This window comes from Micropterus dolomieu, linkage group LG22, assembly GCF_021292245.1.
Source record: "Micropterus dolomieu isolate WLL.071019.BEF.003 ecotype Adirondacks linkage group LG22, ASM2129224v1, whole genome shotgun sequence".
Classification (NCBI taxonomy): Eukaryota; Metazoa; Chordata; class Actinopteri; order Centrarchiformes; family Centrarchidae; genus Micropterus; species Micropterus dolomieu.
Genome location: NC_060171.1, coordinates 16,734,048 through 16,750,947, shown reverse-complemented (window position 1 = coordinate 16,750,947; position 16,900 = coordinate 16,734,048). Strand labels below are relative to the sequence as shown.

At 41.5% G+C, this 16,900-nt stretch overlaps 1 protein-coding gene across 1 annotated transcript in view; it reads right to left on the bottom strand.

The window, feature by feature from the left end:
* The window catches only part of tmem266 (transmembrane protein 266), a 36,029-nt gene that overhangs the window by 8,109 nt on the left and 11,020 nt on the right, over positions 1-16,900 (bottom strand). Inside the window, exons 2-3 of the mRNA XM_046037091.1 lie at positions 13,093-13,281; positions 1,508-1,662 (exon numbers count right to left, since the gene is read on the bottom strand). Coding sequence (XP_045893047.1) covers positions 1,508-1,662; positions 13,093-13,281 — 344 coding nt within the window. The remainder of the gene's footprint in view (positions 1-1,507; positions 1,663-13,092; positions 13,282-16,900) is intronic.

Below are 16,900 nucleotides of genomic sequence, written 5' to 3'. Positions count from 1 at the left end.
AGTCAGTCAGTCCCCGGGGAACAGTGAAGACTTGAATGCATTTGAATCCTGCTGGAATGACATTTCCGCCGTGTGTGTTCTTCACTCAGCCCCGTGACATTAAACAGGTCAAGACCCCTGACCTTCCACTTATGATAAATGAGGATGTCTCCACCATGCCATGATGCAAATGAAAGTGGTACTGGGGTGACATGGGTCGCAGTCATAGGTCGCAGTGGTATTTTGACCACCTGACCTTTTGTGTTAACTGTAGAAAGCTATGGTAATAGGAGGTTTACATTCCCCAGACCATGATTGATCAGTACCTCGCATCATTTGTTTGATCATTGTGGTAATTTTCAAACAGAAAACTCATCATATAAATTTACTAGAGCAGACCTCTTAATCTGCCTTCAAACAGAACTTACTGTCAAAAGATGTAAATCAATCCTACCAAATTCATAGCAAGACTCTGCTGACCAAGAATAGTCCATTTACATTCACTTTAATTTCGGCAGGCCACCCTTAAAGGGTTAAAGATTAAAGGTTGCAGGTATATGTAAAGAGTTTTAAAATCTAATAAAGTTATATTGGCGGATAAAATTGCTACCACAGTGTGATAATTTGCAGTTGATAAATTAACTTATAAGTTCTTTTTGGAACTATGCAAAAGAGACATTTTCTGCTTCATTACTGTACTTCAAACACACAATTTTGGGGTTATTAATTGGCTGACATACAGTATAGGCCAATACCGATGTATCTGCAAAAAGCCAATTTAGTCTGGCTAATTTATTGCTGTAGCTCTAGTAGTAAGTATAGTGTTGTAGATTATTGCATACTAGTACAATATAGCATAGTACAGTGGGGGTGTGCTTCAGTGATGACTTTCTATGTTGCTATCATAGGCACAAAACTGTTAACTGTAACTACTATTTAAACTAGTTATCACTTGCTGTTAAGGCGGCTCACCACTAAAAGATAGGTGACTGTTAGACAGATTGCCAGATGCAGGTAATGTTGCCTATCTGTAATTAAAGAAACACGTTCACCTTTGAAATTTTTTAAACAGATTTATGTCACACTGTGAGCGTGAAAATGTTTTTATACTTTTCTGTTTATTATTTCTTTGCTTTCTTCCTTTATGCCCACCTTTAACCCTTCTGCCAAGATAACCTTCCATCCAAACTGCAGTTCAGTCTAACAACGTGATAAGTACATGATCTTTCTGCAGCTTAGTTTTTGTGCATATTATAGTAAGTTCGTGTGAACTTACTCCTTTGTCATAGGTCTCAAGTCTATACATTGACCCAATGCCTTTGCATAATAATGAGTAAACAATTATGCTGTCAACTACAGAGTCAAGTAACAGTCAACTTTTCTCCCTCTCCACAAACATTACTGCAAGTCAGGACCATAAGCAATGAGTGTAACAAACCTCCTCCCAAGGACAAAGTCCTCAAAACCACATCCTTATTATATTGATAATCTCAGGCGACGTCACACTGTCTTGGTTTCCACCACTCACACTGCAGCAGCTTGGTGTCTATGAGCAGCTCCAGCGTCAGCAGCAGCACCACCAGAATGACACAGGCCACCAGGAAACAGTTGAAGCCCACTGACAGCAGACAGACCTGCCACAGCGCAGCCCTTCGCCCACAGCACGGCTTCAGCCAGTTTGACCTGACCGGGTAGGGGGAGACGAGGAGAAAAGCCGGTTAGAAGAGCTGTGTGTACAAAGATAAATGGTGGGTTCTTGTTGTGGTGTTATTTTAAAATGTAATACTGCTCCAGAGTGTGGATCTGATGGGCTGCATCCACGGTCAAATCAATAAAACACAAGAAACGTCAAGATACACAAATCGTGAGGTGTATTCAGCCTTGACTTGCTTGTTTTGTTTTTTTTAGCAGTCAACCTTTTTTTAAATGTTTTTCAGCAGAGGGCACTATTCTGCATACAAATTCAGAGCATGCGTGCTGAAATGAATTTACACTCCTAAATTTAATGTGAAGCATAAATACACGTTCTGCTAATTCTGTTCAGGAATTCATGGTGTCATTTCTTTGTTGCCCCTTTCCTCATCTCCTCATGAAACCATTCATTATGACCTTTTCTGCAACCTCCCTCTTACCATTAAAGCTGTCCTTTTGTGCATCACCAGGCAGTGTACCCTACTTATTATAACAGCCATTAGTTTGTTTGTGTCTATTTTTGGAAACAGATTACATGACATTTATTGTAATCCACATTCAAGCATTAAATTATTTGTTTTGTCTGTAACAGAACATGCTTGAATATGTAGCACTAATAGATTTAATGCCTGAAATAACAACATTCAAAGAACAGATGAAGTCAGTAGGTGTATTATGTTCTCTATATTTTCTTACACATATTACACATCTATAACCTCACAGTCAATAACGTGTAGTTCTGGAGAGATTAGAGTCTCCTGTGTTTAATGCCCCTCTCTGCTGCTTGGATGACAGGACAGGTCTCTGGGTAAAAACTGGCTATAGCTGACTGACTGAATGACCATCTGGGCAACTGCTTTGCTAACAACCAGGCTGGTAGTTAGCTCACTGGCTCTCCTCTTGTTCGAGCTCTCCCGGCATGACAGTGTGGATGCATGTGCACCATCTGGAGGGTGCAGTCCAAACAGCCAAAAAGATGATTGCTTAACTGAATGACAATGGCTTCATCTGATTTTGCCATGACAGTGTTTATACTCTCATACCTACATGCCAGGCTGGTTGTTGAGAGAGCATCAGAAGGAATGGGTGAGGGAGAAATTTGGGTTAGTCATAAGACACTTTACTGATCTCTGGATCTGTGTTATATACACATTGTCATTCCTGATTTAGAAGCTACTGCTTTATACATCTTCCTCCACATTTCCTCCACAATATTTTTTCTATTGGTGTGGAGTCTGCTGGTGTCCCTCGTGTGCTTGCTCCTTGTCCAGGTACATTGTGCCTGAAGATGTGAGTGTCAAACCTGCCTTAAATCCATCCCTACTCTCCCCTTCACGTTCCTCCAATCAGAGACTGTGTCTGACTAAGACTCCTGGGGATATATGGTAAATAAATAATGACAAATCTCCAGGTGGAACACAGGGCTTCCCCTTCTTGTCACAGCTCTGCATATTACACACACACTACTCAGATGTACTCCTAGAAAGCCAGATGCAGGAAGGAAGAGGTGTGTGTGTGTGTGGTTGCTGTCCTGTCTCTAAGGCAATGCTGAGAAAGCCAGTATGCTTCTTTGAAAATAGCAGCTATCTGTTGTCGCCTGTCCCTCATAAGAAGTATGCTACAGGCAATGTCTGTCAGAGGACAAGGGAGGATGCAATTTATTCCACTCTCCTCATACACTGGGAGAGGGAGCACGTTGCTGCCTGTTCAAAGGCATTGGGACTTGTCCAGAAGTGGAGAGAGAGACAGAGAGGAAGCAGGGGGAGTTGGAGAAAGGAGAGAACAGAGAAAGATGCAGATTGCGTTAAAGGATAATTCTGTTTTTCATAACTTGGGTCTTATTTGTGTAATATTGGCCATCGTTCCTGTTTGTAATGATATTGCTGTACTCACCAAGTTAATTGCTAGGATATCCAATGGGTCATGATATACAAGCAGTCAGAAGATCATTCAGGTTTAAACAAACCCCCAAGTCAGCTAAACTTATTTGGAAGTACAGTAGGGCTGCAACCAATAATTATTTTCTCAATGAAATGATCAATCGTTTAGTCTATAAATTGTCAGGAAATAGTGAAAATGCTTGTTTCAATTTCCTGAACGACAGCATGACATGTTCAGTTGTCTACTTGTGTCTGACTCACAATCCACACCCCAAAAATGTTTAGTTTACTATCATATAAGGCAATGAAAAGTAGCAAATCCTAATATTTGAGAGCTCGAAATAGGGGATGTTTGGTTTTCTTCCTGTGGTATTGTCGCTGATGATTTTTGTGTCAATCGACTATTATTACCTAAATTGTCCTTTATAAAAAAAGAAATCAGAGTTTACTGACAGACTTTCTGGTGCAACTGTACTTGTGCAATAAGGGATTATTATTGACATTTCGGTCGCTTGATTATTTTAGTCCAAGAAATGTATGTTTTAACTTGTCCAATGGGTCTCTTGTTTCTTGACCCATTTGACTGCATTGCAGCAATGTCCCCATGTTCCCAGATATCAGCAATTAATTTGGTGAATATAATGTTACCAGTAGGAATCATGGACAAAATGAATGAATATCCATCTTCAACCGCTTATCCTGCGCACAGGATCGCGGGGGGGCTGGAGCCAATCCCAGCTGACATCGGGTATACCCTGGACAGGTTGCCAGACAATTCCTAAGGACAATTTAGGGTAACCAATCAACCTAGCCTGTATGTCTTTGGATGGTGGGAGGAAGCTGGAGCACCCGGAGAGAACCCACGCAGACACGGGGAGAACATGCAAACTCCACACAGAAAGGCTGGGGCAACCGGTGTTTGAACCCACAGCCTTCTTGCTGTAAGGCGACAGTGCTAACCAGCGCACCATCGTGCCGCCCAAATAAATGAATATATGAAATGAATACCTAAAATGCAATAAACTACAGTTATCCTTTCAGGTGAAAAAGAGAGATAGGATCCTTGTGAGTGGCGTGATTTTGCAGTTGCAGCTGGGGTAACACAGCGACATATTCTCTCCATCCTTTACCAAGGTCAGCAGAGAGGCTGGAGCTCGGCCACACTGTCAATGCTCTCCCAGAGGCTAACCAGTACCACTCAGCCCTCTGCAGCAACCCTCAGTACCAGCCAATGCCAACAGATTAGGAGCTCAACACCTGGGGTGACAAAGAGGTGGTGGAGGGCAGTGGTATCATTAACAGATACCATAGAGACTGTCCCCAGCACCAATTTGTTCCCAAGGAACATTGTCAAACCCCATCTGCCAGTGGAGGAGAGCCAAGAAAAAGAAACATTTACCTAATGATATGCCTAACACACAGTCACTTTGTGGACCATTAGTTAAAAAATAGAATGAGCAGCATACACTCCAAGAGACACCTCACTTACCTTCAGGAACGAAAAGCATGATTTAACTCATACTGTGTGGAATCATAATTCATTCAGACCTCTCCCACAAGCGAGGAAGAAAAGGTATTAATTTAATAAACCTGTAAAGAAAAACTCTGTCTGGAAGCAGAGTAAATGGCAGTGATGGATTACTCTAAGCTCAGAAACTTAATTTTAGGGAAATCACTTTAAACCTTGAACGCTGAGGACCTGAAGTATTTATGAGGAAGTGAAGCTGCTTTAGGGAGAAGCAAGCCAAGGGAGAAAAAAATCACCTCACTCTCTCCCAGGGTCGCAGGTGTGGCTCAAATAGGCTTAAAGGATGGTCATGCACACATACAGTATGTGCGTGCACTAGTAAACATCACAGACAAACACACACACAATGTCTAGAACATTGTGTGTGGAAGAAATGAGAGATGCAGGATGGTGTGGACAGGTTCATAAAGACATCAACAGGCCAGCGACTGCAGTGGTAACACACTGAGGGAAGATCGAAAAGTGCCCGACAGCAGCGCAGAGCAAGGGAATTAGATCATGAGACTGATCAATAGTGGCCTGAGATGGAAGCGATGGCACGCTGTACATGACACCGTTTGCAGCGGCCCTTGCAGCGAAATGGGCAGACAGGACAGAGCGGACAAAGACATCAGGCAGAGTGACTGGCACAGAGGATGGTGTTTGGTTTCTCTGTTGGGGCCCATTCACACAGACAGGACAGAGCTCTGGCTCCAGCCCCAGCTAAGTAACTTTCATTGAGGTGTCAGAGAGAGTTACACAATGTGTTGTGAGCCTATCACAATGAGCATCTCTTTCATTATACAGTCTCCTGTAATTGAGACAAGATAAAATACAATGTAAACTCGTTAGGTACAAGTTAAATGAAAATTAAATCAGAGAGGTGGTGCTCTGTTTGTTTGTGAGTTAAGAGATGGAGTGAGAGAGAGTGGAAGAGCTGCATAAGGAACTGAATTTCATTCAGAAGTAATGAGTCTGAAAGACTATCAACTAGTCTGAGGTATTGATTGTAACACACCTACACACACACACACACACACACACACACACACACACAACCAATGAACAACTGCAAACACTATACTCGTTAAAATGTTTCCCAAGAAAAGCCTAAAATAGTGTCGCTCTGAATGACTTGCACTGCTTTGCAAGGCCTCTAAATAATTGATGGGAACTCTTGATTGATGTCTTGATTGCACATTTACAACAGAGCCACTTTGCTCGGTGAAAAACTCCAGCACATTAGGCTACAGACCTGTGGCAGCTGCCACACAATTACATTTGCTTCCAAAACGATTAATCAGGCTATGAGGCTAAAAATAAGTCTCTACATTGCCAAGACTCAGGCCACTGTGGCTAGCGGCCATTCATTTACTTAAGCGCAACTACAAATTATGAAAACATTTTCAAATTGGTCACTTTAGTACAGTAGTTCCCAACTTATTTGGGTCATGCCCCTTGAAAACAAAGCAGCATCTATTGTACATGTGACCCCTAATTTCAAGTTATGGTCTGTTCAAAATGTGAGTTGTGAGCAGCAAAGAGAGATATTACCTTTAAGTGAAAGTATCAAGAATTTAGCACACACAAAGATATATCGAAAATAAAACATGTTTTCTTTCATAAAGCCTCTGAAATCATTTTGTCAGCCCTCATTTTTACCTTGGGACCCCTAGGAGAGTCCCGACCCACAGACTGGGACAATCCATAATAAGATTAGAAAAATTATGAACTATGCATGTTTTTGAAAAGTCATTTAATATATTATTTTGACAAACTATGTTCTTTTTCAAGTGGCAGGCATGTCATGTCAGTGAGACATGTAAGCACTGGGGAAAAGCATTTGAATTGAATGTATCTTCTTTGAAGGAGTATGGGGCAGTGTCAGATACTACTCCTTCAGCATTTTAAAATGATACTACTCGGGTTCTCTGTTTCCTCTCAATGTCTCTCTCTCTGCACTGATCCCGTAGTTCCTCCAGTAAAAACTTCAACCAATTCACAGCAATCTGCTGAACTCAGCAGGCTCAGGCAGGGGAAAATGGACCACAACTGTGTGCCTGCAGGCTGCTGAACAACAAAGGTTGGATGACTTCATCCCATTCAGGCTGTTCAGACTCTCTACATTACACTTGTTCCTAAACTTACTTTATACAGTGCATTTCATTTAATCCCTGATGTATGCATTTTTTCTTAACCAGAGAGCTTTTCCCTTGAGAAAACACAGGTGGGGCATCTGCATAGATTGCTTGAAAATCAAGACAAATGCCAACATAAAAACTGGCTCAATCCTTTCCTGTGTAACCACTGCTGAGTCCTCTGTGTTATCACAGCCAAAAGAAGCAAAGAAGCCCTGTAAGAGAAAAAACAGCCTAGCAATGAATATGCTGAATAAAGTGAAGTTATCATAGGTAATCAATGGTACATTTTAGAGCTTACATGTGTCATTGCAATTAATTTCTTACAATCTCATGCCTTGGGAATTAGCAAACGCTTCTGCAGTAAATTAACAAATCAAATGAAAAGGGCAAATTGATTACAGATGCCAATAAAGAAAAAAGTTAAGGCTTTAGCATTCTCTCTGAGTAATAAATAAACATTTTTTAAAACAGTCTTATGAAAACGCAGCTTTCCAGGATAACCAGACCTTTGCACTGGGATCCAAGTACGATCAGCTATCATTTCTCCACTCGTTGCATTCCACACCATGGTACAACGTAGCAGAGGGGAATCGGAACTGGTCTTTGCCAGAGAAATGGGCCACAGATACTAAGCAAATGGAGATGGATGGGGCTCCATGTGCAGAGCAGCAGACAAGCTGTCCCTGATAAATGGGTTTTCACCAGGACACTTGATCTCTCTCGCTCTCAGCCTAAAAAGCAATCTCACACTTTGCATGTCTGTGAATATTAACAAACCCTCAAAACCTGCACTCAAATGTCATCTATTGTGTCGCACATGGTGCCAGGCAAGAGAGCCAATTTGATGGAGAGGACTGTTCCTCTGTGTGTTTGAAATAGAGTCGGGGGGTGGGGGGCATCCTGCTCTATTTTCAGACATCCATCATCAAAGAACAGGTATAGTATGGCTCTGGTTCCAAAGCCCCATGAAATATTGTTGCTGCCAAGATTCATATTAGACTCTGGCAAGGTCCTTCAGTGCTATATTCTACAGTCTAGGTTTTTCTAATTATTCCATTTTTACTTCAACTTTGAGTATTGTCAACCTAGTTTTGATCATGTGCATGTTGATGTACTGCTGTGTTCATACATTTTAGTGAGAGTAAAGTGGCTTGAGAACTTTATTTCAGTGGGGAAGTCTGAGCTCTATGTTGAGTAATGTAATCAATCTAGGCTGGCCTGGGCAGCCTTAAGCTTATCTAATATCCGACATTTCACCCGACACTGTGTCAGCTAGCAGCTGTGGCCATCACCATGCAACACGGCACAGGATTAATTAACAGATACGACATTCATCAAATGGAGCCATTTCCTTGTGATCTGCAGCTGGCAGCTTTGTGAATGAAGGTGTGGAGGAAGGTCGTCTGCACTATTCCTTCCTCCATCCTTCTCTTTATCTCCTCCGCCTCCTCTCTTCTCCAGTCAAAGCAGCAAGTTGACCCATATGAACCATCTGTCATTGCTGCAGTGCCTCACACCTCTCAGTGTAGCCCCAGGAGAACAACAGCATGTGCTACTGCAGCTGTGGGCAGCATGTTGATCTAGGGATGATAACCAAAGACAAGAGCAGGATAGGTCCGGAGACTGGGGCCAGGAAGAAGCTCTCTAGGAGCCTGGGCCCCACCCAGTCTGGAGGTCACCATTAGAGGTCAGGATTAAGGTAGAGAACGATCTCAACACACCACATTGCTGCTGCACTTTTGTTTAGACCTGTACAGTTCAATTGTATTTACATGCACAGCATTTAATTAAAAAATATGCAGTTTTATCATTCTTTTAATTGCCTTATTAAAAAGTCCTCTGACTAAATTGACAAATGCAGGAAAATGAAAAAAACCCTCTGATTTCAAAAATAGAAGAAACAGATGCACACTCAATTATGTTGCCATAGTTAATTACAGCTTCCAAATTTGAACCAAATTTGAAAATAATTAAAGCACCAAAATATTTTAAAAGTCAATTTGCGTATGCTTCGCACACACAAACAGCTGTTGTCACTTACACTAATTACGGTAATTCTATTTAAGCCCTGCTTATTCCCTTTTTGCAACCCCTATTAGGCATTGATTGCTGCAAGGATGGTTAGGTTGCTACAGCTTAATCAAAATACAGAAACATGACAAGGCATGCAGCTTCATTTTGAAACTATTAAAAAGGCAGAATTTTAAAATAATACAATAATACACATGAGACAATAATTAAGTTACCTAAGGTACATGTGAAATCATACCACCCTCATCTTGGACTTTCCAGTAAGTCCTGGAGATGGTGCTGCCAAAATCTATTAATATTTCCATCCAGCTCATCACCGCTCGGAATCTGCAAGGACTGCATGTGCCCCTTGTAGTCCGCAAGAACATCCACCTCCTACATAAACGCCCACGCCTCCTGATAAAGGGCCATGAGAAGCTGCCTTGTAAGACTAAATTCTCATTTCTATGATATAAAAACATTTCAGGAATGTAATTCATAGTAGCTTCAGAAAACAAACTGTCCTGCTAATCACCATCAAAGCCACTGGAATACCAGTAACAAGGCTATGAATGTGGGTTTACATTCTTGTACACAATCGTTTATAAAGTGCTAAAATTAGCCAACACTACGCAGAGGTGTCTCCCTGACTATACATTCCAATAAACAGGAGAAAAATAGAAAAATTGCTGTAAATCAGTCATTGCTTTGCGATTAGGGCCTTTGATTCTCTAGGTTAATTTAAAATCTTGCTGCATACAACACATCCCACCTTTGTGCCACTCCTCTGAGGTTACACACATGAGTCACAAAGGCTGCCAGAACCGGTGGCGACAAGCTGGCTCTGTTGGTTTTTTTTTACAAGTGCTCTTCCGAACAATAAATGTGTGTATGAAACTGTCATGTCAGGTATGTCTTAGAATGCCTGTGACCTGAAAATCAGGAATTCCAATCTAAAAAGCTCATTGAACATACTTGGGCCCAGGGCCATGCTCTAACAGCAACCGGCAGCAAGCGTCATGTCTGAGTCTGGGTTGTTTTCTTTTTCTTTTTCATAATCTACGCAATGAATACAGTGATCTAGAGCGATCAACAAAGTGGGAAGTGGATGCCGACTTTTACCTTACTATTTTTCAGCTAGAAACATTCCATAGTAATCCCTGTGGCCAAAAACAATCACACCAAAGTTTTAATGATTATAGGAAGTTGCTCTGACTGCCCTAGTTATGAAGCCCTTTCAAAAACTGCTGAAAAGTGAACTTGTCATCAATACTGGGCACCTACTTTTATTTCCTACTTTTACCATTACAGTTTGTGTACGGAACTGGGCGAGGGGGCTGTTATTTGTGGATTTCTCATCTGCTTTTGACATGATCCAACCCCAATTTTGGTTCAGATTTTAATGTTGTGGGCTGGATCCTTGATTTTTTTAATAACAGAACCCTGAGAGTGAAGGTGGAAGCATCTCGGAGGAATTATCAACATCCACAGGATCTCCTCAGGGCCTCTTTTCCTTTCCTTTCGCCTCTCCTCCATATTCTGTACACTGACGAGTGCTGCACAACAACACATGCATTTTAAAGTTTGCTGTAATAATGTGTCAGTCGATGAATTTTCAATATTGGTGCATTTCTACTACTTAATGTGACAAAAACTAAAGAGATGAGTATTGATTTTTATCAGCCCCCATCTTCTCAGAATACTATCATCAAGGGACAGGTGGTAGACTCTGTAGAGAAGTACCTTGGGGTTGATAACTGATAACAAGCTGAATTTTAATTGTAACACTGAGATGCTGTGCAAGAAGGGCCAGCAACGTCTGCTCTGCCTCCGGATATTATCTCAGTTTCGTGTTGACAAGACAATCATGATCCTATTTTATCCTGGTTTGTTTAAACTTTTTCTTTGATTTGCTTGTTCAGGAACCTTATTTACAAGGCTAAGAATGATCTAAGCAGGATAGTGAAAGTGAGCAGTAAGATCTTGGGAGTGCAGCAGAGTATGCTATCTGACCTGTTTAGACATGTAGGGAGGAAGGCTAAAGCCATCCTATTTGACAACGCCAACTCCCTACAGTCTGAATTTCAGATTTTGCCTTCTGGCATTCACCCCTGTTTAAGAGTAACAGGTATGAGCACTCCTTTGCCCAGGAGGCCAGGGGAGGAGTTAATGAGAGACTAATCACTTGGCTGAGTGTGCAGTGTAGATGTGATGACATGATGATGTAGTTCATGATGATGATGATGATGATAATGAGGCACCTCCCCTCCACTGTATGTCTGTGTTCTTTATTGTATTTTGCCTTGTTGGAAAACAAATTGCCCTCTAGGGACAAAATAAAGTTGAAAGTTGAAGTTGATGTAACACTCAAACTCTGGGTGACAGATGCTGTCATGTTTTCACTAATCTGCTGAATACGTCTAAACTTCCTGGCCTCTTAAGAGGGCATTTCTCTAATCAGAATGAATGCCTTCTTACTTTTCATGATAAAGAATATACACTGTTGACTTGATAAATCCCTCAGAGACATGTCTTGGCACTGCATGACTTTTCCACTGCACAATGCCAAATCCCAGGTGACCAGGGTGTGATATGATGCCATATGAGAGAGCCCGCTCTGATAATTTTGCTGGGCTGCCAGATCCTGCTCTCTGCTGTGGCATTGCTATGTGTGCTTTTTGTGAGCATTTGAGAGAGTGAGAAAGACACAAGGTAGGATGAGAGAGTCTGTGTTTGGGATGACCCATCTGTCCCGGCCCTCCGTCCCACAGAGCCATCGGCCCGGACCTGGCCAGACCGGGCAAAGTCCAGCCGGACATGGTCAGCTGACACACCAGGGCTTGGATTGCGAAATGCCGGATGCTCTAATAAAGCTTATGCTGTTTGTCAAATTTCTCTGCATGGGTGCCAGCATTGCAGCATGCCAAAGGGTTGTGAGTCACGCTTCCTGAGTGGAGAGCCATGGACATGTGCTACAGGGGTGCTCTAGGAGGGGCATGTCCTGTTCTGAGAGCACTGGGCCTGCAGCATGGCGATATAGCAATAAGAAAACAACACAAACCCTGGACAAGCAGGGCTCATAGACATTAACATCATCGCCACAGGGCTCTGACATTTCAGGAAAGCTATAGTGCGAATAACACTGTTTGTTTTGCGCCAGAAATCGACAACAGAAGCCTGTCTGGTAGCGAGAAATTGCTGTGTCATTGAGCTAAAATGAACACATCAGTGGAGACATTGTCCATTTAACATGGTGACACTAATAAATTCATCGCCAAATATCCTCGACTCCTGGACTCTAATATAAAATGAGGGCTGATTCAATACACCAGGTGTAATTACCATGTGCAATAACGAGCGATGGAGAGAGTGACGGCAGAGCTTTTCTCTGCCAGGGTAGATTATAGATTGTAGTAATTGCAATTCTGCCTTAATTATGGATGTGGCACTTTCACGCAACAAGCAGAGACAATGTCTCAGACACCATATTCCTAGTATCTTCTTAACTGCGGTGGCGAACATCAGGAACATCAATCAATATGTAATTACATTTTTGGGCTTTTTAGTATACAAATTAATCATAGAAAGATTTAATTGATAATCATGCTACTAATTTGTTTCCACCTTCCTTAGAAGGTATGGTGTTTTATATGCTTCAAACCATGAAAGGAAAGTGTTCTGTTTCATGTAGTTTCAGAACAAAAACACGAGTTTCACGTTCCTTATAACCACACTCAAGCTGCTTTGTCAGGCTAGCCAAACCAGTCACGAGTTCTTGATAATAACAGAATAATCTCTAGAGATTGTTTTACTGATTGTGGTCAAATTATCAAGCAACCACAGAAAGTGATGGATTGTTTCGGAGTGAATTCGTGGGACGTACCCCTCCCTGTTGTCTTCTTCATCCGGGTTCGAGATGAGCTGAGATCCAGCGAGGGATATGTCAAGGGCGGCCAAAGGCAAGTCTCTGTAGGCGAAGCTGACCAGCTGGACAGGGGCCACGCACTGGTTGTCCTCCTCCACCTGCTGAGAGATCACCTCCAGCTCTGAGGCTCCGGCCTGGGGGGGGGCGCTGTAGTACACACACACAAACCATAACCAGAGCAGCGTTAGAGGGTGGATGTCTTGTGAGTGTCATCCATGAGTGGGTTTGCGTCTTTTAAGATAAGATAATCCTTCATTGATTTTAGCTTCTGATCTGCTTGCTGTTACTCTGTGTAGTGGTGTGAGGTCTACAGCATAGATGTCAGTGTTGCAGTACAAGGTTGAATGGAAGTGTGCTGAGTATTTGAATTAGTCAAAGCACCAACATGGAAATGCTCCAGGTAGCAAAGCGTGACAACAACTACTGGGACTATATGCTTAATTTTGATGAATGAAAACATAGACATGGTGTGAAATTCCTTGTTTGCAGCGTTTGCTGGCAACCTCAACAAGGACACATTTACCTGGCAAGTGATGACAAGCTGATCTGCATTTCAGAGTATGCAGTGAAGTAAGTCTCAAAAGCCCAGTAAATATAGCAATTTGCATTCCACACATATGCAAATATTAACAGTTTCTTGATTAAAAAGATTAAAGATATCAGCTTTAACTACAAATCACCTATACTTTACATTCTTTCAGACTGCTTTCTAAAGCATTCATTAAGATTTTGAATGATTTCCCACCTTCCAGGCAGCCATTCCTTTCCATTCATCATAATGGACTGAAACTCAACTTTTAAGCTTGCTTGGGATTAGTGATCTATTACAGTGAACAATTTGGTGTTTTGCTTGCCTTTTTTTAGGCTAAAATCATGCTATTGCCCAGTTGCCAGCAGTCACCATTTTGACTGCTACAACTCTCCCTGTTGGTGCTCTAAAGGAAGCTAAGCAAGCTATATTCTCTTTACAACATCAACAAATCATTATTTCTCTCCAGCATTTGGTTTTCTGAATGCATAGCTCAGTGGCCACCAAATGCTTAAAACTGCATTACAAGTTAATAACAAGTTTCTACTTGACAGTCCACGGAAATTAATAGAAACCAGTGGCTGCTTGAAATAAAAACATATGGTATGCTGTAAACTACCAGCATTATCCTAAAGCAAAACAATATTTTTCAACAATATTTTTATGGGCTAAATGACATCGGAGGGCACAAAAAAAGTTGTTTCAGTTTTGTTATGTCCATTTTGATACATCCACTGTATTTTCTCTGTGAGGTTAGCTATTTTTGGCAGAACCAAACACACAAGAATTTTATTTGCCATTGAGGTCCTAAAACCTAAATGTGTAGGGAGGATTGTGATCCTACGAGCTCAGCCAATAGCGGACAAGGAGAAGTCACCCTGGAACAGCAGTCTCACATGGCTTGGCAGCTGTCCCAGCGCAGCCAGTGTGGAGACATCAATAACTCCAGTGCTTAACACTGGAGGAAGGCATTGATTACAAGACAGAGGAAACAAAGGTCATTGGGTTGGTGAATTCCACAACCTCTACGCTGGAGGTGAAACAGAATGAGAGGAAACAGTTAGAAGAAGATCACTGAGCAGACCCACCTTCCTGTTAAATGTTAATGTAGGCATGCCTGGAAAGGAAAATAGTTCTTTCTTTTTCTTGACTTACTTCCTGACTAATAGCTGTTTAATGGACTCCCTTGAAAAGTTATTTTGCTATTCTCACAGAAAACTAAGAATTACTTTAAATATAATGGATTAGCATGGCACAATAGGGCTATGGAACGCAAACTCTTATTTTCATGTCAACCCTGCATAAAATGCCATGCCTTTCCTCCCAGTCCTTTCAATATGCAAGTCCTGCTAGATGTGTTGTTAAGCTTGAGGGTCGGCCATATATTAACATGCTCGCGACAGAGCACGCCTGTGCATCCCAGAGATATCTATAGACTTGGCACCTCTGACCAACTGCAACAAGGACGCTAATCAGTCATGACAGACACAAACTGTTTAGTGCATCAAAATCACATTTCCAGACAATCACAGAGCAGGCCAAGAGCCATAATTTGCAGAGCCCAGTGGAGTGGCAGGTTGCCATTCTGAGGAGGGAGTGGAGGATTCACATCTGAACACTTTACTCCCTTCAACAATGCAGGCAAGGACAGCCAGTAGCATGCTAAAGGCTGTGATCTTTTCAGAGGCATGTGATACTAGGAAACGCCACGAGGAAGCAAAAAGGTTAACACAGAGCATGCATGGCTAGGGGGAAAATCTCATACCCATACAGAGTAAGAGCTCAGACTTACCACGAAGCCCAAAAACCCCATAGTTCTAAAGAAGATAATGTTTCTAAATGCTGATACGGTGTTGTTTTACGTGGTATTGTTCTTACACCCTGGAGTAAGGCTGTAGTTATGTGAGCTTTCTTTATTATAATGCAACAGACTGAAATGAAACTTGTTTTACCACAGCCTTTCCTGAATTTTCATCTATTCAGGACAGCCATTACAGTATAATTACACTGTTACTACACAAAATAGCAACTTTAACTGGTAATGCTGATTAAATCCAATGCATTCGTCAAAGATTGAGAGACAGCTGTGTTTTTTTCGAGTTCTATTTCCTCTTGTGTCATTATTTCCAGGGATTTGGGTCCTTCAGAATAACAGCAGTGCCTAGTTATTCCCCTAGCATTTTCACATAACATCACGACAAGTTACCATGCGGTGATCAATGATATATAGAAATATAATAGCTTGCAGAGATCTCTTTCCATGTCTAACCAATTGACTACACAATTTAGTGCTATTTGTCACAACATGGCAGGCATAATAATTATTTACTTAGAATACAATGTGATCAGTTTTACATGGTTTCATTATTAATATTCTCGAGGCCCACACCCTTTTCAGTTACAACAAGGGTTAACTGAAAAACCCGCTCCATCCAGAAACACTCTCCAGTGACACATTTCTTAAAAATACATCCAAGATAGCCCTTTTCATTTAGACATTTTCAATAGGGACATCTTCTTGGCCATACTCAGTGATTCCATAGATCTGGAGTTTAAATGAATCTCACTTGTATCTATCTATCTATCTATCTATCTATCTATCTATCTATCTATCTATTCTAGCCTCAGTTTTCTGCTGCCTCCTGTGAGAATGGTACTCAAATGCCACCGAGGGCCAATACTGCTGAACTCATCAGAAAGTAAAACTCTTTTTACTAACACCAGTGCACATAAAGGAGGTTCAAATGCTAATATAAGGTACATCGGGAGGGAATATGTTAACTTCCAGGGCTGTAGATGGGGCTGCGTTAAAGTCAGTCAAGAGTGAGTCTGTTTGTAGTAACATGTAAAGATTAAAACTGGTTTGAACCTCCTTATTGCATCAGACAAAGGACTTGTCTCTGTACTGGTTTTATTAGATCTTAGTGCTGCATTTGATACCATTGACCATCAGATCCTATTGCAGAGACTGGAATATTTCATTGGCATTAAAGGAACCGCTCTAAGCTGGTTTAAGTCCTATTTATCAGATCGATTTCAGTTTGTACATGTTAACGATGAGTCCTCCATGCACGCCAAAGTTACTCATGGAGTTCCTCAAGGATCTGTCCTTGGACCAATCCTCTTCACTTTATATATGCTTCCTTTAGGCAATATTATCAGGAAACATTCCATAAGCTTTCATTGTTATGCAGATGATACTCAGTTATATCTATCGATCAAGCCAGATGAAACTCA